Source organism: Perognathus longimembris, chromosome 23 (assembly GCF_023159225.1).
Source record: "Perognathus longimembris pacificus isolate PPM17 chromosome 23, ASM2315922v1, whole genome shotgun sequence".
NCBI classification, from domain to species: Eukaryota; Metazoa; Chordata; class Mammalia; order Rodentia; family Heteromyidae; genus Perognathus; species Perognathus longimembris.
The window spans coordinates 1,836,983-1,864,480 of record NC_063183.1 but is presented as its reverse complement, the minus strand read 5'-3'; the positions used below and the strand labels follow the sequence as shown (position 1 = coordinate 1,864,480).

Genomic DNA, 27,498 nt, shown 5'->3' with positions numbered 1-27,498 from the left:
CTTCACTGATAATTTGCTGATGTAATCTATTACTGTGAACTTTACAGCATCTAAAACAAACATATCAGCTTATAATAAATATTTAACTAGAAAAAATGCAAGAAAAACACTTCAGCAGAATGTTTTATTGACTCTAGGCCATTGAGATAATGACCTGATATGCTTTCAGGTATTCTACTTCACTGAGGAAAAGATTCGTGTTAGGAACTTTTGATGCTGAAGGGTTTCTGTTAATGAGTCTCTATCCTGCAGTGACTGCTTCTGGGTCACAACTCATCAATAAAAGGGGTAGTGCACAAATTTCCACTTGCTGCCATTGACTTCTTGCCAGAAATAAACTTCTTCGCAGCCTTTGAATAAACAAACAAAAAGACAGAAATTAAAAGAAATATGTATGTATCATCAAGCAGAAAAACTTACCATTTCAACCATTTATGGATAGGACATTCTAATGTAGCAATTCTAGAAGAGCCTCTTATATTTGGCCTTTTTATTAATTAATTAATTAATTAATTAGCCAGTCTTTAGCACTGTCCCTGGCTTCTTTTTGCTCAAGGATAGCACTCTGCCACCTGAGCCACAGCGCCACTTCTGGCTGTTTTCTATATATGTGGTGCTGAGGAGTTGAACCCAGGGCCTCATGTATGCCAGGCAAGCACTCTTGCCACTAGACCATATTCCCAGCCCCATGGCCTTTAAAAAAAAAAAAAAAAAGATAAGGTCTTGCTATGTATCCGCAAGACTGACCTTAAATTCATGATTCTCTTGTCTCAGCCATCCAAGTGCTATGATTCTAGGTGTGTGTCATCATGTTTGGAAGTCCTGGTCCTATTTTTTTTTTTAATTTTTTTTGCCAGTTCTGGGGCCTGGGTACTGTCCCTGAGCTTCTTTCGCTCAAGGCTAGTGCTCTCCCACTTGAACCACAGCCTTTTCTGTTTATGTGGTACTGAGCACTCTACTAGTAAGCCACAATCCTAGTCCATTTTTTTGAAGGGAGTGGTATTGGAGTTCAAACTCAGGGATTTACACGTGTCAGGCAGATGGTTCTACCATTGGAGCCAGGCCCACAGGAAGCATATTTCTAACTTTTTTTTGGGTGGCATTATAGTTTGAACTCCGTACCTCTCACTTGGTAAAGTGTTCTATGTGAGCCACACTCCCACCTCAGTCCCAATATTCTTTATGTCACTACTTTTAAGTTCAAAGGCCAGTTAAGCACCATATGCTAAGGCAGGTCTAGGCAGAGAGAACTCCTAGGATTGACATCTGTAGTGGAAAAGGGGTGTTTTAAATATGGGAGTGACTGTGGAAAACCCACTGCTTTCTCCTGTATTCTGTAGTGCCCATGCTTAGTAACCAGAGCAGGGAATACAAGGAATCTTAGTACTAGCCCCAAACAACTTGCTCTTATAGAGTAAAACAGCAGATTTGAAAAAAACAAAAGCAAAAACAAAACACTAACAAAAGAGCCATCAGGAGATTATATCTTATGCTGAAAAGCAAAAAGAAAATCTTGAAATGCTAGACAGTGAAGGATTGGTAAGATGATGACTTGGGGTTCAGAGAAGAAACCCCAGCAATTTATTTAAGTCAAATCATATGAAATTGTCAATGTCTGAATCTTCTTGACTGCTCAGAGTTCACACTGCTTTAATCTAATAGTCATTTCTTTAAAGAGAAAGCTTCCTGCATGCAAGTTAGCAAGGAAGGGATTTGCAGACCTGCTGGGCCTCCTGTCTCCACTCTATCGAGAGGCAGATGCAGCCCAAGCAAGCTTAGGAATTAGATCGCTAAGGTCAAATTCTCTACGGTTAAGTGAGATTTCATCTGCTTACATTTATGACATCCGAATCAGTGACAGAGTCAATTTGCTGAAGCACAGCAGGTGGTGGCATGTAAGAACCAGCGATGAGAGCCTGAGACCCAACTTCATCCAGGAAACCCTCAGAAGACTCTACTGACATTAGGTATGCAACTTTCAGCTTCCTCCTGGCAGATAAAAGGCAGGAGTCAGTCTTATACAGCAACGCAGTTATAAAGCATGCAATTCAAATTTGGCAAGTTTTTGGTAAATAGGCTGCAGGCCTCTGTTTCTTCTGTTCACAAAAAATTTTATTATTTACACTATTTGGAAACACTGAACTGTAGTGAAAAGATTGCTTTTTGATTTTGGACTAGAACTTGATCTAGGTACAAATAGATATTTGTGTGTGTGCGCGCGTGCCCATCCTGGAGCTTAAGCTCAGGGCCCTGGTGCTGTCTGTCCCTTAGCTTTCTCACTCAGGGCTAGTGCTCTATCAATTGAGCCATAGCTCCCAGTCCAGCTTCTTATGGTTAACGGGAGATCAGAGTCTCATAGATTTTCCTGCCTGGGCTGGCTTTGAACCATGATCCCCAGATCTCAAGTCTTCTGAGCAGCTAGGATTACAGGTGTGAGCCAGTAGTGCTAGCTTAGGTATAACTATTTTAACATGAATTTTTGTTTCATGGAACAACACCTGCATTGTGATACATTATTAAAGATAATTGCAGGCTTCTCTATTAAAGTGATTCCTAACCTATGTGGGCTGTCACTTTCCACCGAGACTGTTGGCTGCCTGTTACATATGAGTTTATCTTAATGAGGGTAGGACTTGATGTGGAAGTAGCGATAGTACAAGTCTTCTAAGCTTCATAGCTTAAATATGGGCACAGAAGCATTCATTTGTAATAAAACATGACAAAACCCAATTCACAATTCCCCTACCAAAGAAGTATTCTGTATAAACACGGCATTTGAAGGGCCTTTGAGATATTTATACTTCAAATAAATGATCATCCCTTGGCACTCTATAGCAAGACTTCCATTTAATGGTGATTATAATTAAATGCAGCAATTTTACAAAAACAGACTCACCAATTCCACTAAAATGGCAGAAAAGAACATACCTTGACATTTTAAAACCATTTTTTTTCTATATATTGCCCTACTTAAGAAAAAAAAATCAGATTCGAATTTAGACTTATTTTTGGGCAGTAGTGGGTTTGAACTTGGGGTCTTATACTTGGCTAGGAAGGCATTTTGCCACTTAGGCCATGCCTCTGGCCCTTGTGTTTTCCTTATTCTTTTGAATAGGGTCTCACTCTCATGCTTGTGCCAGCCCACATCTCAATCCTCCAATTTACACTTCCTATGTCTCTAGAACGACAGGCACGCACCAATGACCACAGCCCTTTTCACTGGTTGAGACTGGGATGGGGGAGGGTGCTTCACCAACTTTTTTTCCCAAGCTAACTTCTCTGCCATCCAAGTAGCTAGGATTATAGGTGCAAGTCACCACACCTAGCTTAGAACTTAAGTTTTCCCTTAAGTACATTCAACATATTATTCGCATTAAATTTTGTTTTTGGCCCATCCTATCAGTCTCTGGTCCCATGCATACACTTAATAAATTGTGTGGCACTGATCCATGAAACACAACTTTGTTATTAGAATAACAAAACCAAAAATAATAATGGAAGCAGAAATGTTGTTCCATCTTGATTTGTTATTCACTTTGTGATGTAGGAACCCCTCTAAATACTAAATGATCCTAAAGATCCTTGAGTTGCAGTATGCATGGTTGAAACTGTCTTTTTTTTTTTTTTCCCCAGTCCTGGGGCTTGGACTCAGGGCCTGAGCACTGTCCCTGGCTTCTTCTTGCTCAAGGCTAGCACTCTGCCACTTGAGCCACAGCGCCACTTCTGGCCATTTTCTATATATGTGGTGCTGGGGAATCAAACCCAGGGCTTCATGTATACAAGGCAAGCTTTCTTGCCACTAGGCCATATTCCCAGCCCTGGAACTGTCTTAAGTAGATGGAATCAGATTTAATTGTTCTGAAGTGCTTTAAGAAAATGCCGGGGATGGGAATATGGCTTAGTGGTAAAGTTTTCGCCTCGTATACATGAAGCCCTGGGTTCGATTCCTCAGCACCACATATATAGAAAAAGTCGGAAGTGGCACTGTGGCTCAAGTGATAGAGTGCTAGCCTTGAGCAAAAAGAAGCTGGGGACAGTGCTCAGGCTCTGAGTTCAAGCCCCAGGACTGGCAAAAACAAAATAAAAAACAAAAACAAAACAAAAAAGAAAATGCCGGTTAATTTCTAACTTTGTGTAGTATCTATTTTTATTTAAGAGAAGCTCACTGAAGGACTAAGGAATCAGAGGAGGAGTTAGTGCCACCACTATTCAATCTGTACAGTGGGAATGTAAAGCCCACAAAATAGCAGATAAGTACAAAATAAAATCTGGTATCTTAAAGTTGCCTCCTTCCTGTGGGGTACTGTAGATGCCAAAACCCACGTATGTCCAAATCCTGACATAAACTGATAAGCACCAGCATTTAAAAGCCTCTCATAAACATGTTATACTTAAGATATAAATTTTATATCACCCATGTTTAACAATACATGGTCAAGAAAATAAGCCAGATATTAACAATGCTATCTGTAGGCGGAAGTTTATAGGTATGTTTTCTTTTCCTTCCTCTCTCTCCCTTTCTTATTTTCATTGCCATTTCTGAGGTTTGAATTCAGGGTCCTGCATGTGCTAGGCTTGTATTCTACCACTTGAGTCCAACCTCCAGCCCTGCATTTTTGTTGTTGTTGTTGGTTGTAGGGGGCTTGAACTCAGGGCCTGGGCACTGTCTCAGCAATTTTTGTTCAAGGCTAGTGCTCTACCACTTTGAGCCACAGCACCACTTTCGGTTTTCTGTTGGTTAATTGGAGATAAGAGTCGCCTCTGGGCTTTTAACTGTGATCCTAAGACCTCAGCCTCCTGAATAGCTATGATCACAGGCATGAGCCACCAGCACCTGTCCAGATGCATTTTGCTGCTTATTTTGGAGATGGAGTCATGCAGACTTTTCTTAGGCTGGATTCCAATGGTGATCCTCTGGATCTTAGTCTCTTTAGTTGGCAGGATTAAAGGCATGAATTACCAGTGTCCACTTCTTTTATTTTTTACTTACTTTCGTGATGCTGGGCATCAAGCTCCAGACATTTGCTAGGTGCAAGCATTCTATTACAGTCCTAGATCTCCCTTTCCCTGTTCACACTTTGCTGTACTTAATACTTATGAACCTGTACAAAAATAACTTCCAAATAACTAAAATATGAAACACATAACTGACATGGAAACTTACTTGGCAGTCTGGACATCCGTGCTGGAAAGCGTGCCTTGAGAAACTGCGTTTACTTGGTTGTAGGCAGTTTTGATGACCTAGGACAGACAGTAAAGAGTCTCCTGTTTCATTACTACTTTACTGAGGCAAAACACAGCATGCAAGGTTGCTTTCAGAAACACTAGTGTCTATTTGGAATTCCTTTTTTTGTGTGTGACAGCACTGGAGCTTGAACTCAGGACTTGGGTGCTTGCTGTTCCTTAGTATTTTTTTTTTGTTGTTTGAACTAGTACTTGAACTTGGTACCTGACACTTTAGCCCATTGGCTAGCACTCTATCAACTGAGCTACTCCTCCAACCTCTGTCCTTTAGCTTTTTTTGCTCAAAGTTGGTGCTCTACCACTTGAGCTGCGGTTCCACTTCCAGGTTTTGGCTAGTCCACAGGAGATAAGAGTCACACAGACTATTCTGCCTGGGTAGGTTTTGAACTGTGATCCTTAGTGCTCAGCCTCCTGAGTAGCTAGGATTATAGTATTATAGGTGCCAGCTCTATCTGGAATTCTATAGTCACTTATATGATTGTTTTTTCTTTTTGGTTGTTCATGGGGCTTGAACTCAGGGCCTGGGTGCTGTCTCTGAGCTTTTCTACTCAAGGCTAGTGCTCTACAATTTTGAGCCACAGCTCCACTTCCGGTTTTCTGGTGGTTAATTGGAGATAAGCATCTCACAGACGTTCCTGCCCAGGCTGGCTTTGAACCTCGATCCTTAGATCTCAGCATCCTGAGTAGCTAGGTTTTAAAGGCATGAGCCACCAGTGCCCAGCTTATATGATTCTTTTTTTTTCCACCAGATAGTTAAAATATTTAATGACAAAACCAGAGTATGCTGTAATAGTGAATCAACAAAGCAGGTGTTACTCGTCTCTGACTCAAATAGAAATGATGGGTGATATCTTAAAGCACTTCTGAAGAGTTAATAACTGTACAGCAGACATTAGCAGTGTTACAATTCTGGAAGTTAAGAGTGAAATCTACCTTGAATATCCCTTTTTTTAGGGCATTCTGTAAAGAGTTTTACATAAATGCACAACTTTTGCTAGCCACAATAATATTTAGACAGATTTCACTATCATTTTAAGTCTCACACAGAATCTTAAATTTTTTTTCAGAGCTTAAAAAAAGTTAACTACTCATCTTGTTACAGTTTACAAATACATTCTTTTTTTTTTTTTTGGCCAGTCCTGGGCCTTGGACTCAGGGCCTGAGCACTGTCCCTGGCTTCTTTTTGCTCAAGGCTAGCACTCTGCCACTTGAGCCACAGCGCCACTTCTGGCCATTTTCTGTATATGTGGTGCTGGGGAATCGAACCCAGGGCCTCATGTATACGAGGCAAGCTCTCTCGCCACTAGGCAGTATCCCCAGCCCTACAAATACATTCTTTAAAATGAAATAGTAACCGGAATAACCGCATTCCTCCTGTACACAGATAGCTAATAACACTGGTGAGGGGCACTACAGCTGGGATCCAGGAAAGAGGAAGACTGGGGAATTTCTTTTCCTAACCCATGGCCAATGCAACTGAAGTCCTTCACACAAATATGGTTATTTCCCAAACTCAGAGTGAAGCGCAGAAATGGAACACAGAAAATGTCTTCTAACAGGCTCCCCTCAATGAATTGGTCCCAAATGATGTCATGGTTAGCAGTTTCTCCTAGGTTAGATGGTGTGCATGTTTTGTATTTCAGCACCTTCTACAAAAGGACAGCAAAGAGCTTCCCACGTGTCACTGGGTCTGCCTCTGCCAGGTGGGACAGTGGAAGATGGGCAGGAAATGCTCATGGCCTGTGTGTTGGGTGGGGGTCAAGTAGGACCGGAGAGAGGTCAAGGGCATTATCATGCCTGGAAACTAATCAAAAAGAGGAGGATGTTAGTGAAGTTTCAGATGGACTTTGTTTTATGCCAACTGTTTCCAACAAGTCTTAGGTCTAGAAAGAGAAACAGTCACAAGGGGCAAGCTAGGGAATACTCACATTTCTGAACAGCAACTCTCAGAATTCTGCAAGGAGGGCCAGTCTCGGATTTCAAGGTTTGCTTATGATCTCATCCTTAATACTTGAGACGCAGTTTCCCACACATGGCTGTTATGTAGCCTGCTACCAATTCTATTCTTGAGTTTGGCCGATGGCCGGGGGATTTTAGGTTTACTCTTTCAATTGTTTATACCTACTATTGGTCTCTGAAATCAGAATTCAGTCTGGAAAAATGGACAGACAGGCCAGTGTGCATGTGTGTCTGAATAGGTTCCCACTAAAGTCTGAAAACAATACCTGTTTGAGGTTTCGTTTTTCTAAGGAAACATACACTTCTAATGGTACTCATCAAATGATTTGTTCATTGTTTCCTTAAATTGTTAAAACTCCAAAAGAAGAGTATAAAATATTACAGTAAACATCTACACTTTATAATTTTTGTTATAGTTTCTTTCAATTGGATCACCTCTTTAAGAACATTTAGAAATGTGTCCCCAGAAAATCCCATCTCTCTTTTGACATGTGCTGTCTGTGATTTCTATTTTTCCCACTGATAACCTTTCTCCCCCCATGTGGCTACATTGCCAGCAGAACTTAAGCTGTTGAAATCAGAATTAATAATCCCAAGCTTGTCTCACACTGCTATATAAGAGGCTACAACGCACTTGATTCGCTCAATGGATGGGGAGCTCAGGGAGGGTCTTCACCCGCCCCCCCCCCCCCCCAGCCACTCCTGGGCCTTGGACTCAGGGCCTGAGCACCATCCCTGGCTTCTTCCCGCTCAAGGCTAGCACTCTGCCACCTGAGCCAAAGCGCCACTTCTGGCCGTTTTCCATATATGTGGTGTTGGGGAATCGAACCGAGAGCTTCATGTGTAGGAAGCAAGCGCTCTTGCCACTAGGCCATATTCCCAGCCCCTCAGGGAGGATCTTGAACACGGAATTGTCCTGGAAATCAGCACACGGCCCTCAGGGCTGACATGCCTCTGGGGTGCGCAGCTTGGCTCTTAGTTTCCCAAGGATACTGCAAAGCATCCTCGGATGGGGACAGCTTTGTAAAGAGAAAGGGGTTTTGGAGGGTAGCGTCTTTTCACATTATCATTTACAGAGACCTTTATCTGGATTTGTGTTTTTTTTTCCTTGTGTGCCAGTACTGGGTCTTGAACTCAGGGCCTCATGCCAGCTTATATGATTCTTAAAGCAGCTATTTCTACAAGCAGCCAAACTTTTTAGATAACTTAAGTGGCAGAGGGCAGGAGATGGTGAAGACGATGGCTCTTCTTTGCAGCAAACAAATGGAAATGACATTTCTAAATTAGAAATCTGGCCAGTGATTTTCTTCATCTCAATCCTGATGCCATCTTGTCTGAGCTTGTTTCCTCTGATCACCTAAGACTCTTCCATGTTATATCATTTCCATAGGCACACCCTAGCCTCGCACACAGACCTGCCCCAGGTTATGAAACCCCGGTCAAATCTGAAAATTCCCAATTCCAAAGACCAGGACTGGGGGGATCGAACCCATGGCCTTGCACATGGAAGACAAGCAATCTACCACTTGTACCATACCTTTGCCTCCCCCCGCAACCTCCCGTTCTGCTATCTTTGCTGGTCTTAACAAGATCTTCCTGTCTCTACCTCCACAGCAGCTGTTATTATAGGTATGCACTACCACACCAGGATATGGCTCTAGTCTTTCTTTGCCAGTCCTGGGGCTTGAACTCAGCACCTGGGCACTATCCCTGAGCCTCTCTGTGATCAAGGCCAGCACTCTACCACTTGAGCCACAGCACAACTTCTGGCTTTTGTTTATGCGGTACTGAGGAATCAAACCTAGGGCTTCATGCATTCTAGGCAAGCATTCTACCACTAAGCCACATTCCCAGCCTGGCTCTATCTAGTCTAATTGTGCTGCCTTTATTCTTCCACTCAACCAAGTCCCCTGCCCACTTGGGAGATTTCCAACCTGGAATTAATTAGACATACTACCTGCTCTCCCATTTTTCTCAGGGTAGTGAATGTTAATGAAGAAAAGATATAAAACTGACGTGGTTGAACTGTGAAGCCATGGTCACTCATTTTCAAGCAGACACAGATACTGCTGCTGCAGTCTGTGCTATGAGCACCCTGCCACTCACTTGTCCCAACCCCCATTCTCCTCATTCACCCTCCCTCCATTTTCTCTCTCTCAAATATGACCAAGTGCCCCTTTCTTAATCTTTCTGACTTCAACTTCTCCCATCTAGCCATTATTCCTACTGTGTTCTGGATCTCCCTTGTTGCTTTTCTAATCATTTACCATTTTATACATACATCTAGTCCAATCTCTTTTTCTTTCTGGTAAGATTTTTGTTTCTTTCTGGAAGTACTGAGATTTGCACGCAGGGCCTCTAGATTGGTAGACAAGTGCCCTACCACTTGGGCCACACTCCAGTTTTCATTTTAAAAATTACTGTCTCTTCAAACTTAAATCTGTGTATAAAATGCTGATCCACAACTGTAAGTCTCATCTCAAGTGTGAGGCTCCACTTGCCTTCATCAACCTCTTCTCCATTCCTTAAAAAAAACAGTATCAACTTGTGGGTGGGGATGTGAGGGAAAAACTGAGAGAGACAGTGAAGGAAAAAAAAAACACTGTCCCAAAAGATATGTACTCTTTATGACTCATGCAACTGCAACCCATTTGTAAATTACTTTTATAATAACAATGGGAAAATTAAATTTAAAAAAATGCATGAAAGCCCCCAGTATTAACCATTCTCTTTCCTGGCCTCCATATACATCTATTTCTTTGCTTTTCAAAGCCATTTCACTTAGTCATTTGCCAGATAACTGGTGGTATTTCCCAGCATCTGGCAAAACAGTATCTATCTGTCTTTTTTGGTGCTGAACCTAGGACTTGAACTCAGAGCCTGGATGCTGTCACTTAGCTTTTTTGCTCAAAGCCGGAGCTCTACTACTGGCTTTTATGCTGGCTAATTGGAGACAAGTTTCACGGATTTTTCCTGCCCAGGCTGGCTTTGAACTACAATCTTTAGATCTCAACTTCCTGATTTCCTAGGATTAGAGGCATGAGCCACCAGAACCCAGCTTGGGATCTGAAATTTAGATATGTTACTTGTCTGAATAGAATCACTAAGAACACATTCCCTGCCTTCCTAAAGTATAAATACCTTCCTATAAATTCTTCCAAAGCAGTTACACTTCAATGACATCACAGTCAGAGAGCATTAATAAAACATTGCATTCAAACATTTCATACATCTGTAGTAGTGAGACTTGAACTCAGGATATTTGCTGGGTTACATACTCTACCACACTTGAACTATGCCCCAAGTATTTTTGCTTTTAGTATTATTTTTTCAAAATAGGGTTTTAAGTTTCTGCCTGGACAGGCCTCAGGTGACAATATTCTCACTTTTGCATCGCGAGTAGTTGGGATCACAGGTGCATGCCACTGAGCTGCCCTTTACTGACTTACTGCTCAGCCACCTTGAACTGTGATCCCTTTGTCTCTACCTCCCCAGTGACTGGCATCACAGGCATGTACCATATTTAATTATGAACAGGAAAACTTGAGAGTTGAGTTTGCCAACTTACATCCCCAGCAGCTGCAGCCTGGGAGATAGTGTAAATTCCAAAGAGTCCAGAATCTGAGTAACTGGCATTAAAAGCAGAAACCTGAAATAGAACATAATGTTATTGTATGACGTTCTATCAGGTAAAACCGTACAATTTCCCCAAGGCTGTCTATACACAAACCTGTTCCTTCACAGTTTAAGTGAAATAATTGGTCACTTTTTAATGGCATATTGCTGAACATTATATACTTTAACCTGGACAAGGCCTACTCATTTTAAGTAACACTTTGTTGGTTTACAATCATATTTATAATACTTTATTGGTTTATATAACACTTTCTCTATTTCTAAACATTAAATTCTACTTCCTAAAAAAAAGAATTAAAAAAAACAACAACAACTATCTTTTTGTGCCAGTCCTGGGGTTTGAATTCAGGGCCAGGGCACTGTCCCCGAGCTTCTTTTGCTCAAGGTTGGCACTCTACCACTTAAGTCACAGCTCTACTTCCAGCTTTTTGGGGATTAAGTCTCATGGACTTTCCTGCTCAGGTTGGCCTTGAACGGAGATCCTCAGCCTCCTGAATAGTTACAATTACAGGCGTGAGCCACCAAAGCCTAGCTAATGACAACATATTGCTAATAGATCCACTAAGGGAAGAGAATCAAGCCGACTGACTTTTCAATGGTATACATAGTTTCTGTTTGTTTATCTTAAAATGTAAGAGCAGGCCAGCATTAGGAGAAGATGAGTAAGATTCTATCATAAATACAGAGCTTCTGAAAACCAACGATGACTGCCAAGTCACACTCACATCAAAGGGCTGCTGACATCCTTTGGCAATGGCCTGGTGGAGGAGACTGGTGCTGTTGCTGCCCCTCTTGACATGCGGCCCTGCACCCAGGACATGCTGGAGCACACCAAAAGCATTTGCTTCCTTACTGCCTACGGCTGCACTTTCTGCTACAATCGCAGCGTGGACAAGGCTGTCTCCATTCTGCTCTCGAGTTTCACCTGGAGCCAGGTAAGGAGAGGGGAGAAAGGAGGTGGTCACCATTGGTTTTACTCCACGTATTCTCTAGGACACAGATGAGCCTTCCTCAAGCCATCCCATCCTAACCCACCATAGAACATGTACACCACCAAAACCGATTAACTAATCTTCTTCTGGAATGACAGTAAAAAAATCAAATCACCCCTACATACTATTCTAGCCAGGAAATGCTTACCTCCAAGGTATTTGGCTTTGGGAATAGACAAGCCAAGCCCACCTCTCATGTTCAGAAATTGTTCAGCAACTTGCTTTAGGATAGGATGGCTCACACCTGTGTGAAAACAAACAGAAACCAAGCTAGAGCCAGATTTTTGAAAACACAAAAAAACGCATGTACTGACTGAGGCAATCTGGGTACCAATAGCTCAGGCTTTTAACTCTCGCTAATCAGGAGGCTGAGATTTGAGGATCATGGTTTGAAGCCAGCCTGGCCGGAAGAGTTAGAGACTCTTCTCTCCAACTAACCACTGTAAAGCAAGAAGTAGAGGAGTGGCTTGAGTGGCAGAATGCCAGTTTTGAGCGAAAAAAGCTGTGTGGGAACATAAGCCCTGAGCTCAGGCCTCTTTTTTTTTTTTTTTTTTTTTTTTTGGCCAGTCCTGGGCCTTGAACTCAGGGCCTGAGCACTGTCCCTGGCTTCCTTTTGCTCAAGGCTAGCACTCTGCCACTTGAGCCACAGCGCCACTTCTGGCTTTCTGTATATGTGGTGCTGGGGAATTGAACCCAGGGCCTCATGTATACGAGGCAAGCTCTCTCGCCAATAGGCAATATCCCCGGCCCTACAAATACATTCTTTTGAGCTGCAGCTTTACTTCCAGACTTTCCTGACAGGGCTAGCTTGAAACTGTGATCCTGATTCACTTTTGAGTAGCTAGGAGTATAAGCCACCATTGCCCACCATAGTTCCAGATTTTTCTGTCCTGGCTTGTTTCAAACTTTGATCCTCAGATCTCAGCCTCCTGAATAACTACTAGCATTACAGCCAGCCTCCAAACCAGATTTTTTTCTTTTAATTTTCTTTCTTTTTATGTGGTGCTGAGGAATTGAACCCAGGGCTTCATGCATGCGAGGAAAGCACTCTACCACTAAGCCACATTCCCAGCTTGTACATTCCTTTTTAAGTTGTACTTCTTTTTAAAGACAAGTGTGCAAAAACTCTTTGCCTAGAAAAAGCCACCCTTGTGATTTGCAAATACTGTAAAGACTACAGGGGAGCAAGTGATTTACAAAGTTAAATACTGGAATTTGCTTTTCCAGACCATTAAAATCTTATTACATATTGCTGGTCTGACATGAGTTTCCAAATTTTGTTCAATCCCATGCTGATATAGTCATATTTTAAGGGCAAGCATTTCTCAACTTACCAATTCCAATCAAAGCCATTCTTGCACTTGTAAAATGGTTCTGAACAAAGAAATGCAACTGAGGAAGTAAAGAACACTCATTAGGATATAGTATAAAACTGAAGAGCGTAAAACAAAGAAGTTCAGTATTGCAGAAATGAATCAGGCTGAAATGTTGCTACTATGAACTACAAAGCACTAATTTGTGAATTACACACTAGGATATTATAAAAGTTAGTGATTAAAGAAAATAGAATTCACTAAGCATGGATGGCAGTATGCAACTATAATCTCAGCATTTAGGAAGCCAAGATTGAAGGATCACAAGTTTGGGGCCAGTCTAGACTATGTTATGAAAATCCTGTTCTCCTTTCCCCTCTACAAAAACCCTAAAACTTAATTGTAGTCATGGTTTCACAACTTTGTAATAATTTGAAAACCACTGAATTTTGTGCTTTAAGTAAGTACCATGTATGGCATCTAAGTTGCATGCAAATAAGGCTGTTAGTAAAAAAACAGGACTGGAAAGAAATTAAGACAGTATGCTGGCTTGAATTTGAAATGACAGAACTAAGTTTTTGGTTTTCATTATTATGTGGCTGAAGGAATACACACAGTCTTATTTATTGTTTAGTACAGACACTGATGAAGCACGGTCCAGATTCCATGAAGATCTAACAGAACTATATCATGATACCTGTGTTTCATTTTTGGGTTTGTTTTTTTTTTTTTGCCAGTCCTGGGCTGAGCACTGTCCCTGGCTTCTTTTTGCTCAAGGCTAGCACTCTGCCACTTGAGTCATAGCGCCACTTCTGGCCATTTTCTATATATGTGGTGCTGGGGAATCAAACCCAGGGCTTCATGTATATGAGGCAAGCAATCTTGCCACTAGGCCATATTCCCAGCTCCTGTGTTTCATTTTTGAAGCCCTCTTTTTGAAGTTTTTGTTGCTATAATTTCAATCTGAATTATTAAATTATTACCTAGGGAATTAAAAAAAATCAAACAAAAGACTATTACTGTTTTTCCTGCCTGTATCCTGTTTCAGAGTTCAACATCTGAGAATCAGTGAGATTTGGGAATTATGGATTATATTTTTACTTTAGGCTTGATATACAAAAGTAAAACATTTTCAACAAGAGTGAAAACTGTTTCTTTGGGGAAAGAAAACAAACTCTCATTTTAAACATAAGATTACAAATATACATATAGTACATAGGCAGATTTATAGTGCCTCTAATATTAAAAAATCAGAGAGGTTTAGGGAAATGTTACTTGGAGAAGGAAGTAATTGATGAGAAATCCTGACTCAGGTGTTAATCAATTTATCAGAAGCTATGCTCTGAAATATATGGTGGAGATCTATGAAGTCATATTCTTTCCTTTCTACTGAAAGGAAAGCTGCCAAATGGCTGCCATAGCTGCCATTTCTCTAAGTATTCTACCAAGTTCCTTAGTATTCCCTTTAAGTTAGGGGCACATTTAATAAAAACACTAAGTAACTTTGGAATAACCAAATTATCTGTCTTTGTAATCTTTATTATTTTTTCTTGGTTTTGGTACTGGGGCTTGAACTCAGGGCCTGGGCACTGTCTGAATTTTTTGCTCAAGGCTTGTGCTATACTACTTGAGCCATAGCTTTACTTCTGGCTTTCTGTTAGATAATTGGAGGTAGGAGTCTCACAGATTTTCCAGCCTGGGTTGGCTCCAACCAAATCCTCAGATCTCAGTCTCCTGAGTAGCTAGGATTACAGGTGTGAGTCACTAACACCCAGTTTTCCATATATATATATGAATGAAGAGACTAAGCACATCTAGTCAAGTAGTTTAGTGTGATATTTAATCACATAATTATGGCTTAAAAATGTATAAACACTTTCAAGGGTAGAAAAACATACAAAGTATTAAAAAACCTTTAAAAAGGTTACACAAAAAATTTCAGACAGAATTTTAGTTAAAAACCATGTTCATGAGGGGAAAAAAAGGAAGCAAGCTGAAATTTCTTCTAATTAGGAAGTAAAATGAGAAATCAGCAAACACCTTGAAATGGTAGGTGAATATCCAATTTACCGTGAAAGCAAAATCATTTTCAAACACCCCATGTTTTATTTATTACCTCCTCTGATGTCACTTTTCCAATCCGATAGTCAGGACAATACAAGGAATTACCTAAGGCATTCCTGTAAGCAACAGCATGCAAATTCTCAATGATACCTATGAAACAGAAAAGCACAGTATTTCTACACAAATTAAGGATTTAAAAATTAAGAGGACTTGACATTTATTATAAAATGTTCAGCAACCGTTAATATTCTGCCATTTGACTGTACCAGGAAAAATTACAAATACCTATGGTAGCAGCTTTGATGTGCTAGTCTATCTGAACACTTTTTTTTGCTATCACTTTGCTGTATGTCTTTCAACAACTTGTTCAATCTGAATTCTAATTCCTTCCAGGTTCCCTCTCTAGTTAATGCAGGCACTGTCAGGCACTGGGAGCTATAGGTTAGCTACAGGTTAAAGGCTACTGCCGACCTAGACTTATACTCTTCACTGGTATCCTGGCACTGTGCTTGCATTCCTGCTTCCTTGCCTTGCTAGAATTTTATTTCCTACATCTCATCTAGGCAATCCTCTTGATGCTAGGCATTACATTAGGTGCTGGAAATGCAGACAAGTAGTTACAGTGCCTACGGACCTTCAAAGCAATGGGAACTATTAAAAAATAAACTGGTAAAATTTGGGAAATCTTAATAGAATTGTTTCCTGGGTAGTTTATAATCAGTATAAAGGACAAGAGGAAAACTAAAAAACAAAATTACAAAATACAATAACAGTTTGTTTCAGAGGGTAACCACTGTAGGTAGGAAAGGAGAGAGCAAGAAACAAGAATGGTATAGTACATTTTCCAAGTTTGGAGAAAGGGTTTTGAAGGGTTTCACAGTAAACACATAACATTTGATATAGACTAAAACAATACTTGATATTCCAGTATGTTCAGGTATGTGTTTGTGCGTGTGTGTGTGTGTGTGTGTGTGTATTTCTAGGACTTGAATTCAGGGCCTGGGCACTTTTCCTGAGCTTTTGTGCTTAAGGATAGTGCTCTACCACTTGAGTCGCAGCTCTACTTCTGGCTTTTGGGGGATGCTTAGGAGATAAGAATCTCATGGATTTTCCTGCCCAGGCTTGGTTTTGAACTTTGATCCTCAGATCTAAGCCACCTGAGTAGCTAGGATTCCAGGCATGAGCCACTGGCACCCATCTCTGTATACTTTTTATGTATCAGTTAAAAACGAAGAACAAGCATTTTCAGTTTTCATGTCAATAGCATCACTGCCAAGGAATGGGAAGACAATCATAGTTGCAGACCTGGAGGTGGAGCCTCCAGCAGCCATAAGGTTAGGACCTCCAGGATGACAACTCTGTAGGTGCTTCTGTGACAGTACACATCCCCAGTACGCAATGCGATCCAAACACTTGCTGTGTTCTAGAAGTCACAGGGTTGTGACAGGCCTGTGTGGTCAAGTCAGTGAGTCCTACAGCTAACATACTGAACATTCTGCCCCAACCAGAAGTCACTTGAATTCTAAAACCTAGCAGTGCTTTGCTTACCTTCATTTTGACAGATGTGCCTGTCAAAATTACATAATGAGGGCTGGGGATATAGCCCAGTGGCAAGAGTGCCTGCCTCGGATACTGCTCAGGCCCTGAGTCCAAGGCCTAGGACTGGCCAAAAAAAAAAAAAAATTACATAATGAAACATTCAGTATGAATACAAAAAAGTTCTCATTAAAAACAATTAAGTTGGGGCTGGAAATATGGCCTAGTGGCAAGAGTGCTTGCCTTGTACACATGAAGCTCTGGGTTTGATTCCCCAGCACCACATATATAGAAAACGGCCAGAAGTGGCGCTGTGGCTCAAGTGGCAGAGTGCTAGCCTTGAGCAAAAAGAAGCCAGGGACAGTGTTCAAGCCCTGAGTCCAAGCCCCAGGACTGGCCAAAAAAAAAAAAAAAAATTAAGTTGCTAAACTCTGAAATATCAAGTAAAGAGAAGTTGATTGAACAATAGTAGAACAATAAATGATGACAGTAGAAGCGAAAGCAAACTGCTACTGGATTTGGTGTAAATGAAATAATTAAAAAAACACATAATACAAAAATGGACACACTAAATTATAACCCCTGTTGTATAATCATTCAAAGGTAAAAAAGGAAAAAAGTGTCTTCAGCACATTTCTCCCAACAAGACAGGTAATAATTTTAATATAAATACAACCACACTTTTTAAAAAGCTGGATGCTAGTAGATCCTCAAGAGGCTGAGATCTGAGGATCACAGTTTGAAGCCAGCTTGCATAGGAAAGTCCATCAGACTCTTATCACCAATTAACCACCAAAAAGCTGGAAGTGGAGCCGTGGCTCAAGTGGTAGAACTCTAGCCTTGAACAAAAAGGCTCAGGGGGCTGGGAATATGGCCTACTGGCAAGAGTGCTTAGCTTGTATACATGAAGCCCTAGGTTCAATTCCTCAGCACCATATATATAGAAAACACTAGAAGTGGCTCTATAGCTCAAGTTGGCAGAGTGCTAGCCTTCAGCAAAAAGAAGCCAGGGACAAGTTCTCAGGCCCTGAGTTCAAGCCCCAGGACTGGCAAAAAAAAAAAAAAAAGGCTCAGAAACAGTGCTCAGGCCTTGAGTTCAAACCCCAAGAACTACCTTCCCACTGCAGAAAAACACCACCACCCTGCTACACAGAGAATGAAAAATAGCTAGTATTCTATAATCAATCTATTTATCAAAAGCAAATATAACTCTCTAGAAACAACTGGATGTTTCCAAAAAATACTTACGAGCCTGTGGATTCTGAAAAGCCACAGCTTTGTCGATCTTTAGCTGAGGCTGAAGAGCAGCTACTTCCCAACGACGGAACTCAGGTGCAGTGGTGACATTGAGCAGGAACTCCATTAGAATCTCACTGTAGAAGACACCAAGGCAGGAGTCCTGAGTTAAAAATTTGAAACCAACATGCAAGATGCTACCTCACTATAATCTTCTCTGTATTACATGTTAGGATTTGTGGTTAGCAGTGCTATGAGCACAAGGTTTGTGAATAATAATTCAAACCAAAGTCAGATGTCTTGGCTTCTTTCTTTAAAGCAGGTACAATGAATACACAGGTACTCACATATCATCCCGCAAGCACTCCACACTGTATGCCATGTTTTCTCTGGTGGCAGTCACACTGTGGAAATAAACTATAGTCAATTATCTGAATCAGAATAAAACTTTCCTTGGATCTTCTTTGTTCTATGAATCGATTCCTTTACCAAACAAATAAGGGTGGGCACTGGTGGCTCACGCCTGTAAACCTAGCTATTCAGAAGGCTGAGAGCTGCGGATTGCTGCTTGAAGCAAGCCTTGGTAGGAAACTCCGAGACTCTTATCTCCAATAAACTACTCAAAAATGCCAGAAGTGGCACTGTGGCTCAAGTAATAGAGTGTTCACTTTGAGCAAAGGACTCTCAGGGACAGTGGCCAGGCAGAGTTCAAGCACCAGGACTAGCCAAAAAAAAAAACCAAACACACACACACACACACACACACACACACACACACACACACACACACACACACACACGACTGTGGTCCAAGCCAGGACTAGCCAAAAAAAAAAAAAACAAAAAAAACACAAACACAAACACAAACACACACACACACACACACACACACACACACACACACACACACACGACTGTGGTCCAAGCCAGCCTGGGCAAAAGTGAGATTCTCCCATCTCAAAAATAACTACAACAAAAAAGCCTGGAGGCATAGCTTAAGCAGAAGAGCACCTTTGTAGCAAGCACAAAGTCCTGAGTTCAAAACTCAGTACCACTTTAAAAAAAAGTGCAAATATTAAAAGTTATTGCTTTAAAAATAGCTAAGGCATCAACCATAACTAGGAATACAATTCTGACCCATGCTACAACATAGATGAACTTTGTGAACCTTATGCTAAATAACTTACTAAAAGCCAAATACTGCATGATTTCACTTATCCAAGGAACCCTAGAATAATCAAAATTAGAGACAGAAAACAAAACTAGTGGTTGTCAGGAATTCAGGCACTAATGGGAATTAACCAGACAATTTTTTTTTCTTTTAGCTAGTGCTGAGGCTTGAACCTAAGTCCTTGAGCTCTCTCAGATGGCAATCTACCACTTTCCCCACACTTTCAAGCCTTTTGCTGGTTAGAGTCTCTCAGATTTGTCTGCTTGGACTGGCTTTGGACTCTGATCCTCAGATCGCAGCCTCTAAGCCACTAGTGTCTGGTTTAAAAAAAAATGGTAAAAATGGGCTGGGAATGTGCCTTAGTGGTAGAGTGCTTGCCTTGCATGCATGAAGCCCTGGGTTCAATTCCTCAGTACCACATCTATAGAAAAAGCCATAAGTGGCGCTGTGGCTCAAGTGGTAGAGTGCTAGCCTTGAGCAAAAGAAGCTCAGGTACAGGACAGGCCTTGAGTTCAAGCTCCAGCACCCCCCCCCCCAAAAAAAAAAGAAATGGTAAAAATTTATGTCAAACATACTTTGCAAAAAAAAAAATGCAAAGAAAGTTGAAGATCTATTTGTGTCCCTCCCAGGCTCACTCGTCTCTACTCCAAAAATTATAATCATAATAAGTTTGTGTTCAAATTCTTCCACACAGACTCACAGATCTAGCTCACTTCCAGCTACGGAGAAGTTCCATGGTATGATTATATCGTACGTTATCCACTTCCCTGAAAAGGATACTTAAATAGTTTCTAGTCCTTACAAAGGTAATACCTTTGTACACATGGCTGAATAATGGTTGGACTTCTGAATAGTACGAGACATGTCTTGATTATTTTCTAAATAGCTGTGCCAATTTATACTTCCACCAACACAAGATTCTCTAGTTGTGCCAATTTATATTTTCATTAACACAAGATTCTCTACTTCCCTGATTTCTATCAAATTAAAAAAAATTGGATCGGTGGGAAGTTGTATCTCTTTGTTACCGTAAAAGATTTGTTTCTGGCTTTTTTAGGAATAGCCTTTCCTTTTTCTATTTCTTTTCTTTCACTGTTTTCTCAAACAGTCATCTTTCCAAATAGAAATCCTTTGCATATTATGTATCTAGTATGCAAACATCTACTTCCAATTTAGCTACTTACCACCTTGGGAACAGAAATCTTCCCTTATAACTGAATACCTTCAGGTGTTTTAACTACTTATTTAACAAACCTTAATTTACCACCGACTGCTTCAATGCCACGGGTTATCTTGAAAGATGAAGCTCCTTTTGTAGTCTTGAAAAAGAAAGGATATATTCTCAGTAGCTCTTCAATGTCATGTTTGCCATACATCACACTTACCACTATATTAAAATCTATTGTCTGTTATTAGCAGATTCAAAAGGATTTTTATGAAGCAGTGAATCAATTTCACCTAAAAATGACCAGACAAAGGTCATCAAAAAGCACAAGTGGGTCAGGCACGGGTGGCTCACACCTGTAATTCTAGCAACTCAGAAGGCTGAGATCTGAGGATGGTGGTTTGAAGCTAGTCCAAGCAGGAAAGTCTGTGAGACTCTTATTTCTAATTATTCATCCAAAAAGCCAGAAGTGGATGTGGCTCAAGTGTAAAATGCTAGCCTTGAGCACAAGAGCTCAGGGAAAATGCCAAGGTCCTGAGTTTAAGCCCCAGGATTGGTGTGCGCGCACACACACACAGGCAAAGCGTAGATGTACAAATGTGTGTATGCCTGTGTACATACATACATTTATACGTGCACACACATATCAATAATTTCTTTGTAACAGGGTCCTGCTTTGTAGCCCAGGGTGGCCTACAACTTGCTACGTAGCTCTGGCTTACCTGGCACTTGAGAACCTCCTATCTCAGCCTGCTGACTACTGGGATTACAGACTTGGCTTAGTTGTTGTTGTTGTTCTTGGGGCTTGAACTATGGGCCTGGGTGCTGACCCTGAGGCTTCTTTTGCTCAAGGCTAGCACTCTACTACTTGAACCACAGTGTCACTTCTGGCTTTTTCTGTGATTAATTGCAGATAAAAATCTCACTAACTTCCCTGCCCAGGCTGGCTTCAAAAAGTGATCCTCAGATCTCAGCCTCCCGAGTAGCTAGGATTATAGGTGTGAGCCACCAAAGCTCAGCTTTGGCTTACAGTTTTACATAAAGTACACTGATATATAAGCTTACTAGAATCCTTAATTTATTCTGAAAGAATTGTATATAGGAAATTACTTTCAATTTTTGACATTTTCTGTAAGTTTTTTTAAAAACTGATTTCTTATGTTCTAACACTAGCATTTAAATGGACATTAATTTGTTGGTTCTCTAGCAAATACCCAGGTCTTAACCCAGGAGTTTCCCATTTTATATCAGAGGATTTTATTGAGTTGAAATGTCCCTCCAAAATTCCTGTCCATTCAGAACCTGGGGAAGGCATCTTCTGTTGTTGTTGTTTTCTTAATTTTCTTTATTGGTTTTATAATGGTGATGTACAGAAGGATTACATTTCCGTGAGTCAGGTTATGAGTGCATTTCCTTTCCTACAGTGTCTGGGAAGACATCTTTATCTAGAAACAGGGTCACTGCAGATCCTTTAAGATGAAGTTATACTGGATCAGGGTTGACCCTAAGTCTCGTAGGACACATGTCCTCCTATGGACACCGGGACACAGACAGAAGGCCAGGTGATGGACACAGTCAGGAACAAAAGACACAGCTACAGGCAAGGGATTCAGAGGCCTCCTGGCAATCATTGGAAGCCAGGAAGAGGTAAGAAGGGAGTCTTCTCTACAGCCTTGAGATAAACAATGGCCCTGACTCTGACTTCAAGCCTCTACAATTTGGAGGATACATTTCTTTTATTAAAGCCCCTCCAGTTTGTGGCAATTTCATCAATATAAGGCTCTAATTTCCTTTCTTACAGTGCTGTCATAGGGTAGCATTTCCAAACACTGAATTAATAAAGATACTTACCAAATTAGATGCAAGACGAAGCAAATGAGAGGTTCCCAAGTTGCTGAAGTCCTCATTTCTACTGCTGGCTTTAATGAACAAACCAATTTTTGAGACAGGAGCATAATTTTCCAGAGAAGCGATCACCAAACCATTTGGTAACTTGGTGAACTGCGATTAAGATAAAGCAGAGATGGTATAAGTGTCTCTATTATCATGGAACATAAGATATAAAGGGGTCCAGAGCAAGTCACTGGGACTTACCTCAAGGTCCTGAGGCTGTAGAGGTGTTCCTGGAGGGCCAGCCGCAGCTTTAACTTTGGGGGCAACTTTGAGGGAATAAAATCTCTAAACACATACAAAAAAGAGATATTTACATGGTTTAGACAAGAACTGTGCTTTATATAAATTCGTGTTGCCAAGTGGCACTGTGTTCAGCAGTAAAAAGCAAGAACCACCTCCTTGAGGGTAACCACTCCCAAGGGGCTAATAACCCATGGATTTAACCCACTGGTTTAATGGCTTGGTTTTAATCCAGGCCATTTTGCAGGGGGAGGTTCAGTACTGGGGTTTGAGTGCTTTGTCTTGTGCTTGCTAGACAAATGCAATGCTCTACTACTTGAGTCATGCCTCCAGCTTTGAGACAGTCTATGTAGCCCAGGCTGAACTCAATCTGCAATCCTCCAGACTCAACTTCCCAAATGTTGGGGTTAGAGATGTGCCCCCATACCCAGCTTAAGCAACTCTAAATCGTCTGCCTATTTGTGATTTATAGAGAATACTGAATTCTCTATGGTCACCATTTTTTGGGAGGGGAGTCTTTTATCTTTGGGTACTAAGAGGTCAAACTCAGGGTGTTGTGCTTGCTAGGCAAGCACTTTGCTACTGAGCTACACACATGTTCACATTTTATTAAAGCATCCTTGTATTTCCTTTACTTTTCTTGCTGCCAGTTCTGGGGCTTGAACTCAGGGCCTAGGTGCTGTCCCTGTGCTTTTGTGCTCAAGGCTAGTGTTCTACCACTTGAGCCACAGCTCCACTTCTGGCTTTTCAGTGGTTAATTGGAGATAAAGTTTCACAGACTTTTCTGCCCAGGCTGGCTTTGAGCTATGATCTTCAGATCTCAGCCTCCTGAGTAGCTAGGACTACAGGTGTAAGCCACTCATTTCCAGCAGTTTTTATTTATTTATTTATTTTTGGTGTCAGTGCTGGGGTTTGAACTCAGCCTAGGCATTGTCCCTTAGCTTTTTCACCTAAGGCTAGTGCCCTATTAGCAACAGCTTCATTCCCTCCTTTACCTATTCAAGTTTCAAGGGATTCTGGAATTTTTGAAAATGTGTGTGATTGCTATGTCAACATTCTTTTGGTGACGTCAGTACCGTTTCCCTAAACTGCCCAATCAGTCTCACCTTTTAATTTTGTTTTCCAATTGAAATGACTTCATCTCCTTAATAAGGTTGGCAACCTCTAAAAGACAAGTATACCAACTTTCTCAGAATACTTCCAAAGCAAGACCACATAACCAAGGGTCTTACCCTCTTTGACTAAACTAGTTCTGTCATCCTGAGATCAACAACAGATTTACCCACAAAAGATTCCCAATATAAAATATGCAGTCAATGGTATGCTATACGAGTTCAATTAAATATCAAATGTGTTTTATTTTTTGGCAAGCAATACACAATACTGTAAGTCATTTTATTCATTAGGCATGTAAAGTTCATGGGGTTATACATAGAGATGTGAATCAAGTAAAGTTTGGTGTTCTTGGGATCCAATGGATATACTGCTAGACTCTTCTGAGGATGCCCATGAGCATCTATAACACCCCTACTCTGCTGTCCAGAGCGCTGTTGCTGTGCATTCCAGCATCAGTGCTGCACTAACTTGGCTGCTGGCTTTCACATACTCCTAATATTACCTTTCCCACCCTTTGTACCACTTTTTAATGATGAATCACAATCAGTTCTGTTTTATTATTATCATATTAGTTTGCTGGGTATGGTAGAGGTAAGCCCATCTGTCATATTGGTCTTGGTCCTTTGAGTTCTCAAATAGCATATGAACACAGAAATGGAAATAAGCTTATTCTCATGGAAAGTTAGAAACATAAATACATAATTGCTTTAAAGTTCACTGCAATTTGCTCTCTTTGGCCTTCTACAATTGTTAACATTTTTTTTGAAAAATAGAATGGAATGAAGGCAAATTGGGGTGGGGGTTGGGGTAGACCTTTGCCAGTCTTATTGGGCTGCCTAGGAAGCATTTTTTTTTTTTTGTCCAAGAATAGGACTCAAACTCTGAATCTGAAGCTTTCCCTAACTGGCCAGCACTCTGCCACCTGAGACACACATCCAATCCTTGGAAAGAACTAACCAAGGATTAATCTAGAAAAGCTAGAATTTGCATAATTATAGTATGCATATTTAAACACAAAGCACAAACCATTCCCAAGTTTGGTTCTGAATCCCCCACTAGCAGGGTTTCTCAATACAGAAGTTCTGGCATTGGGACTGGGTAATTCTTTGTGCTTAGGGGCTTCATTTTTGTGCTAGTACTGGGGCTTGGACTCAGGGCCTGGGCACTGTCCCTTAGGTTTTTGCCCAAAATTATTCTATCACTTGAGCCACACCTCTACTGTCAGCTTTTTGGTGGTATTTGGAGGTAAGAATCTCATGAACTTTGTGCTCAGGCTGGCTTAGAACTGAGCTTCTTAAGCCTCCCAAGTAGCTAGAATTACAGGTGTGAGCCACCAACGTCCAGTGGGGGCAGTTTAGGCACACACTTTCTCTCCCAACAAGTTGTTGCTGACAAAATTGCCTCTAGGTAACTGTTCACTGGAGACAAATTATTCTTTGTTAAAATTTAAGCAGTATTCATCTTCTGATAACCACTGATTTCCCCTAAGGAACAGATTATATTTAATTTGGGATTCAAGGGGAGACACAGTTAAGTAAGTTCCTCTGGACAGACCAAAAGTACCGCCTATAAAAGCATACGTTACTGGGGCTGGGAATGGTAGAGTTGCTAGCCTAGCATGAATGACGCCCTGGGTTGGAGCTCAAGAGGTAGAGTGCTAGCCTTGAGCAAAAAACCCCCAAAAAACCAGGGGCAGTGTCAGGCCCTGAGTTCAAGCCCCAGGACTGGCAAAAAAAGGGCACGCTACATCGACACAGGTTCCAAGCACTGTGATAAGACGCTATAATCACGCTGACTTCTTTCTCTTCTTTTTCGTGAATATGTGTGTGTGTGTGTGTGTGTGTGTGTGTGTATACACACGCGAGCGCCAGTCCTGGGTCCTGAACTCAGAGCATGGGCGCTCAAGGCTAGCGTTCTACCACTTGAACCACAGCTCCACTTCAGCTTTTTGAAGTTAACTGGAGATAAGGTCTCACAGACTTTCCTACCCAGGCTGGCCTTGAACTAGTATCCTCAGATCTCAGCCTCTGGAGTAGCTAGGACCGCGGGGCGGGGCAGCAGATCATCCCGGACAGAGCCAGGCGCGGCGAGGGCGGGAAGGGGCATCCCGCCTCACCAGCCTCCCGCTCGCCTTCCCCAGTGACCTTCACACGTCTCCCCGCGGAGTCACGTCGCCTGCCCTCTTTCAGCCTTCTCCCGCCCTTCGGGTCTTCCTCTCCGGGGTCTCTTCCGCCCTCAGGCACAGCTGAACTTCCAACCCGAGCCCAGCATCAGCCCCTCGGCCGCGGGGTTGTACTGAAGGACAGACGGCGACAGGGCCTGGGAACCTCCCCTCACCCCGTCCCAAGCCAGGCAGCCTCAGTCTCTATCATCCTGCTGACAAACTACTTCACAGCATTCCCCCCAAGCCTGCCGGCTGCGCTCACCGAGAAGGACCCGGCTCTGGTTAACAACTTCATGGTTCAAGATCGCGGTGACCCACTGTCACCGCCGCCAGGAGCAAGGAAGATGGTGGCCACCAACCCGGATTTCCCGGCTTCCTTTGCGAACCATCTTTCCCACGCCCCTTTGCGAGAGCGACTCTCTACACCGCCTCCCCTCGACTGCTCCCCTTGGAGGTTGGGCCAGTGCACCTCCTCCAAGGCGCGGGGCAGAGACACACAGAATTTTATAGGTTAAATATACAGAGGAGTATTTAAATGACCTCTTAAGGTGTTCGTGTCCGGAGTCCCTATTCTCTAATCCTTTTCCTATGTCTAGGACAGTTTGCGGTAACTCCCCCGTCCACTTTGGACTCTTCCAAGCTGGATTGTCCAATGAAAACAGCGCCTTTCCCGAAGCTCCGCCCCCTGGCTCGGGTCTCGGAGGCCGCGACCTCTAGAGTCTCTGGGAGCGAGTGGGCTGAGCGGCTTCCACCGCGCCCGCGACCTTCGCGGGCGCCTTGGGTGCGGAGCCCCGAGGTTGCTTCCCGCTCTATAGAGCCCTTCTATCACTGGTGGGGCCGCCCTGGGTCCCAGAGCCGACCGGGGACACAGGTGGGTCCACAACCCCGCCGTACTGTCGTGTAGAATTTGCTGCGTACGCTGGGGCTACAGACACACGATTGGAAACCCCTAGTTGTGCGTGCGTGTGTGTATATGTGTGTGTGTGTGTGTGTATGTGTGTGTGTGTGGTGGTTGTTGCTACTGCTTTGCTTTGTACTGGTCCCTGGGCTTGAGCTCTGGGCCTCGCCTGCCACTGAGTGTTGTTTTGTTTTTTCTTCTCAAGTCTGATGCTCGATCACTTGACTCACACCTCCACTTCTGGATTTTTGGTGGTTAGTGAGAAAAGCCTCACAGACTTTCCTGCCCAGGCTGGCTTTGACCCATGATCCATAGATCTCAGCCTAGGATTACAAGCTAAGCCACTGGTGCCCTGCTAACCCCTACAGTTTGGGGTTTTGTTTGGTTTTGTTTTGCCAGTCCTGGGCTAGAACTCAGGGCCTGGCCACTGTCACTGAGCTTCTATCGCTCAAGGCTAGCACTCTATCACTTGAGCCACAGCTCCACTTCTGGCTTTTTTCCCCTATTTATGAGGTACTGAGGAATCAAACCCACGGCTTCATGAATGTTAGGCACTGTACCACTAAGCCACATTCCCAGCCCCCCTACAGTTTTTGTGTAAGGAAGATAATTATTTGACTATGTGAGTGTGTAAGAAAGACAACCTGAAGAAGGCGAGTTTTAGGTAAGAAAGTGTCTTGTGCCTGGCACTGTACTACAAGTGAAGGATTTGGGCTCCCTTTCAGGATTAGAAGAATCTACCTTGCTTTGTTTGCATCAATATCTTTTGGGAATTTGTTAGGAGTGTACAAAATTGGGCTGGAGGTGTGGCTCAAGTGGTAGAACACCCTGCATAGCAAGTGTGAGACCCAGAGTTAAAATAAAAAAGGCA

At 42.2% G+C, this 27,498-nt stretch overlaps 1 protein-coding gene across 1 annotated transcript; it reads right to left on the bottom strand.

The window, feature by feature from the left end:
- Nucleotides 1-110: 110 nt before the first annotated feature.
- On the bottom strand, nt 111-26,145 carry LOC125340367 (cytochrome b-c1 complex subunit 2, mitochondrial). Its single transcript, XM_048331898.1, has 14 exons — nt 25,992-26,145; nt 22,411-22,494; nt 22,168-22,317; nt 20,406-20,470; nt 18,328-18,384; nt 17,993-18,117; nt 15,261-15,358; nt 13,166-13,223; nt 11,980-12,075; nt 11,565-11,764; nt 10,772-10,852; nt 5,165-5,241; nt 1,836-1,989; nt 111-350 (listed from the first exon to the last, which is right to left on the bottom strand). The coding sequence occupies exons 1-14, from the start codon at nt 26,022-26,024 to the stop codon at nt 267-269; spliced, it is 1,362 nt and encodes a 453-aa protein (XP_048187855.1). The 5' UTR covers nt 26,025-26,145; the 3' UTR covers nt 111-266.
- Nucleotides 26,146-27,498: the final 1,353 nt, after the last annotated feature.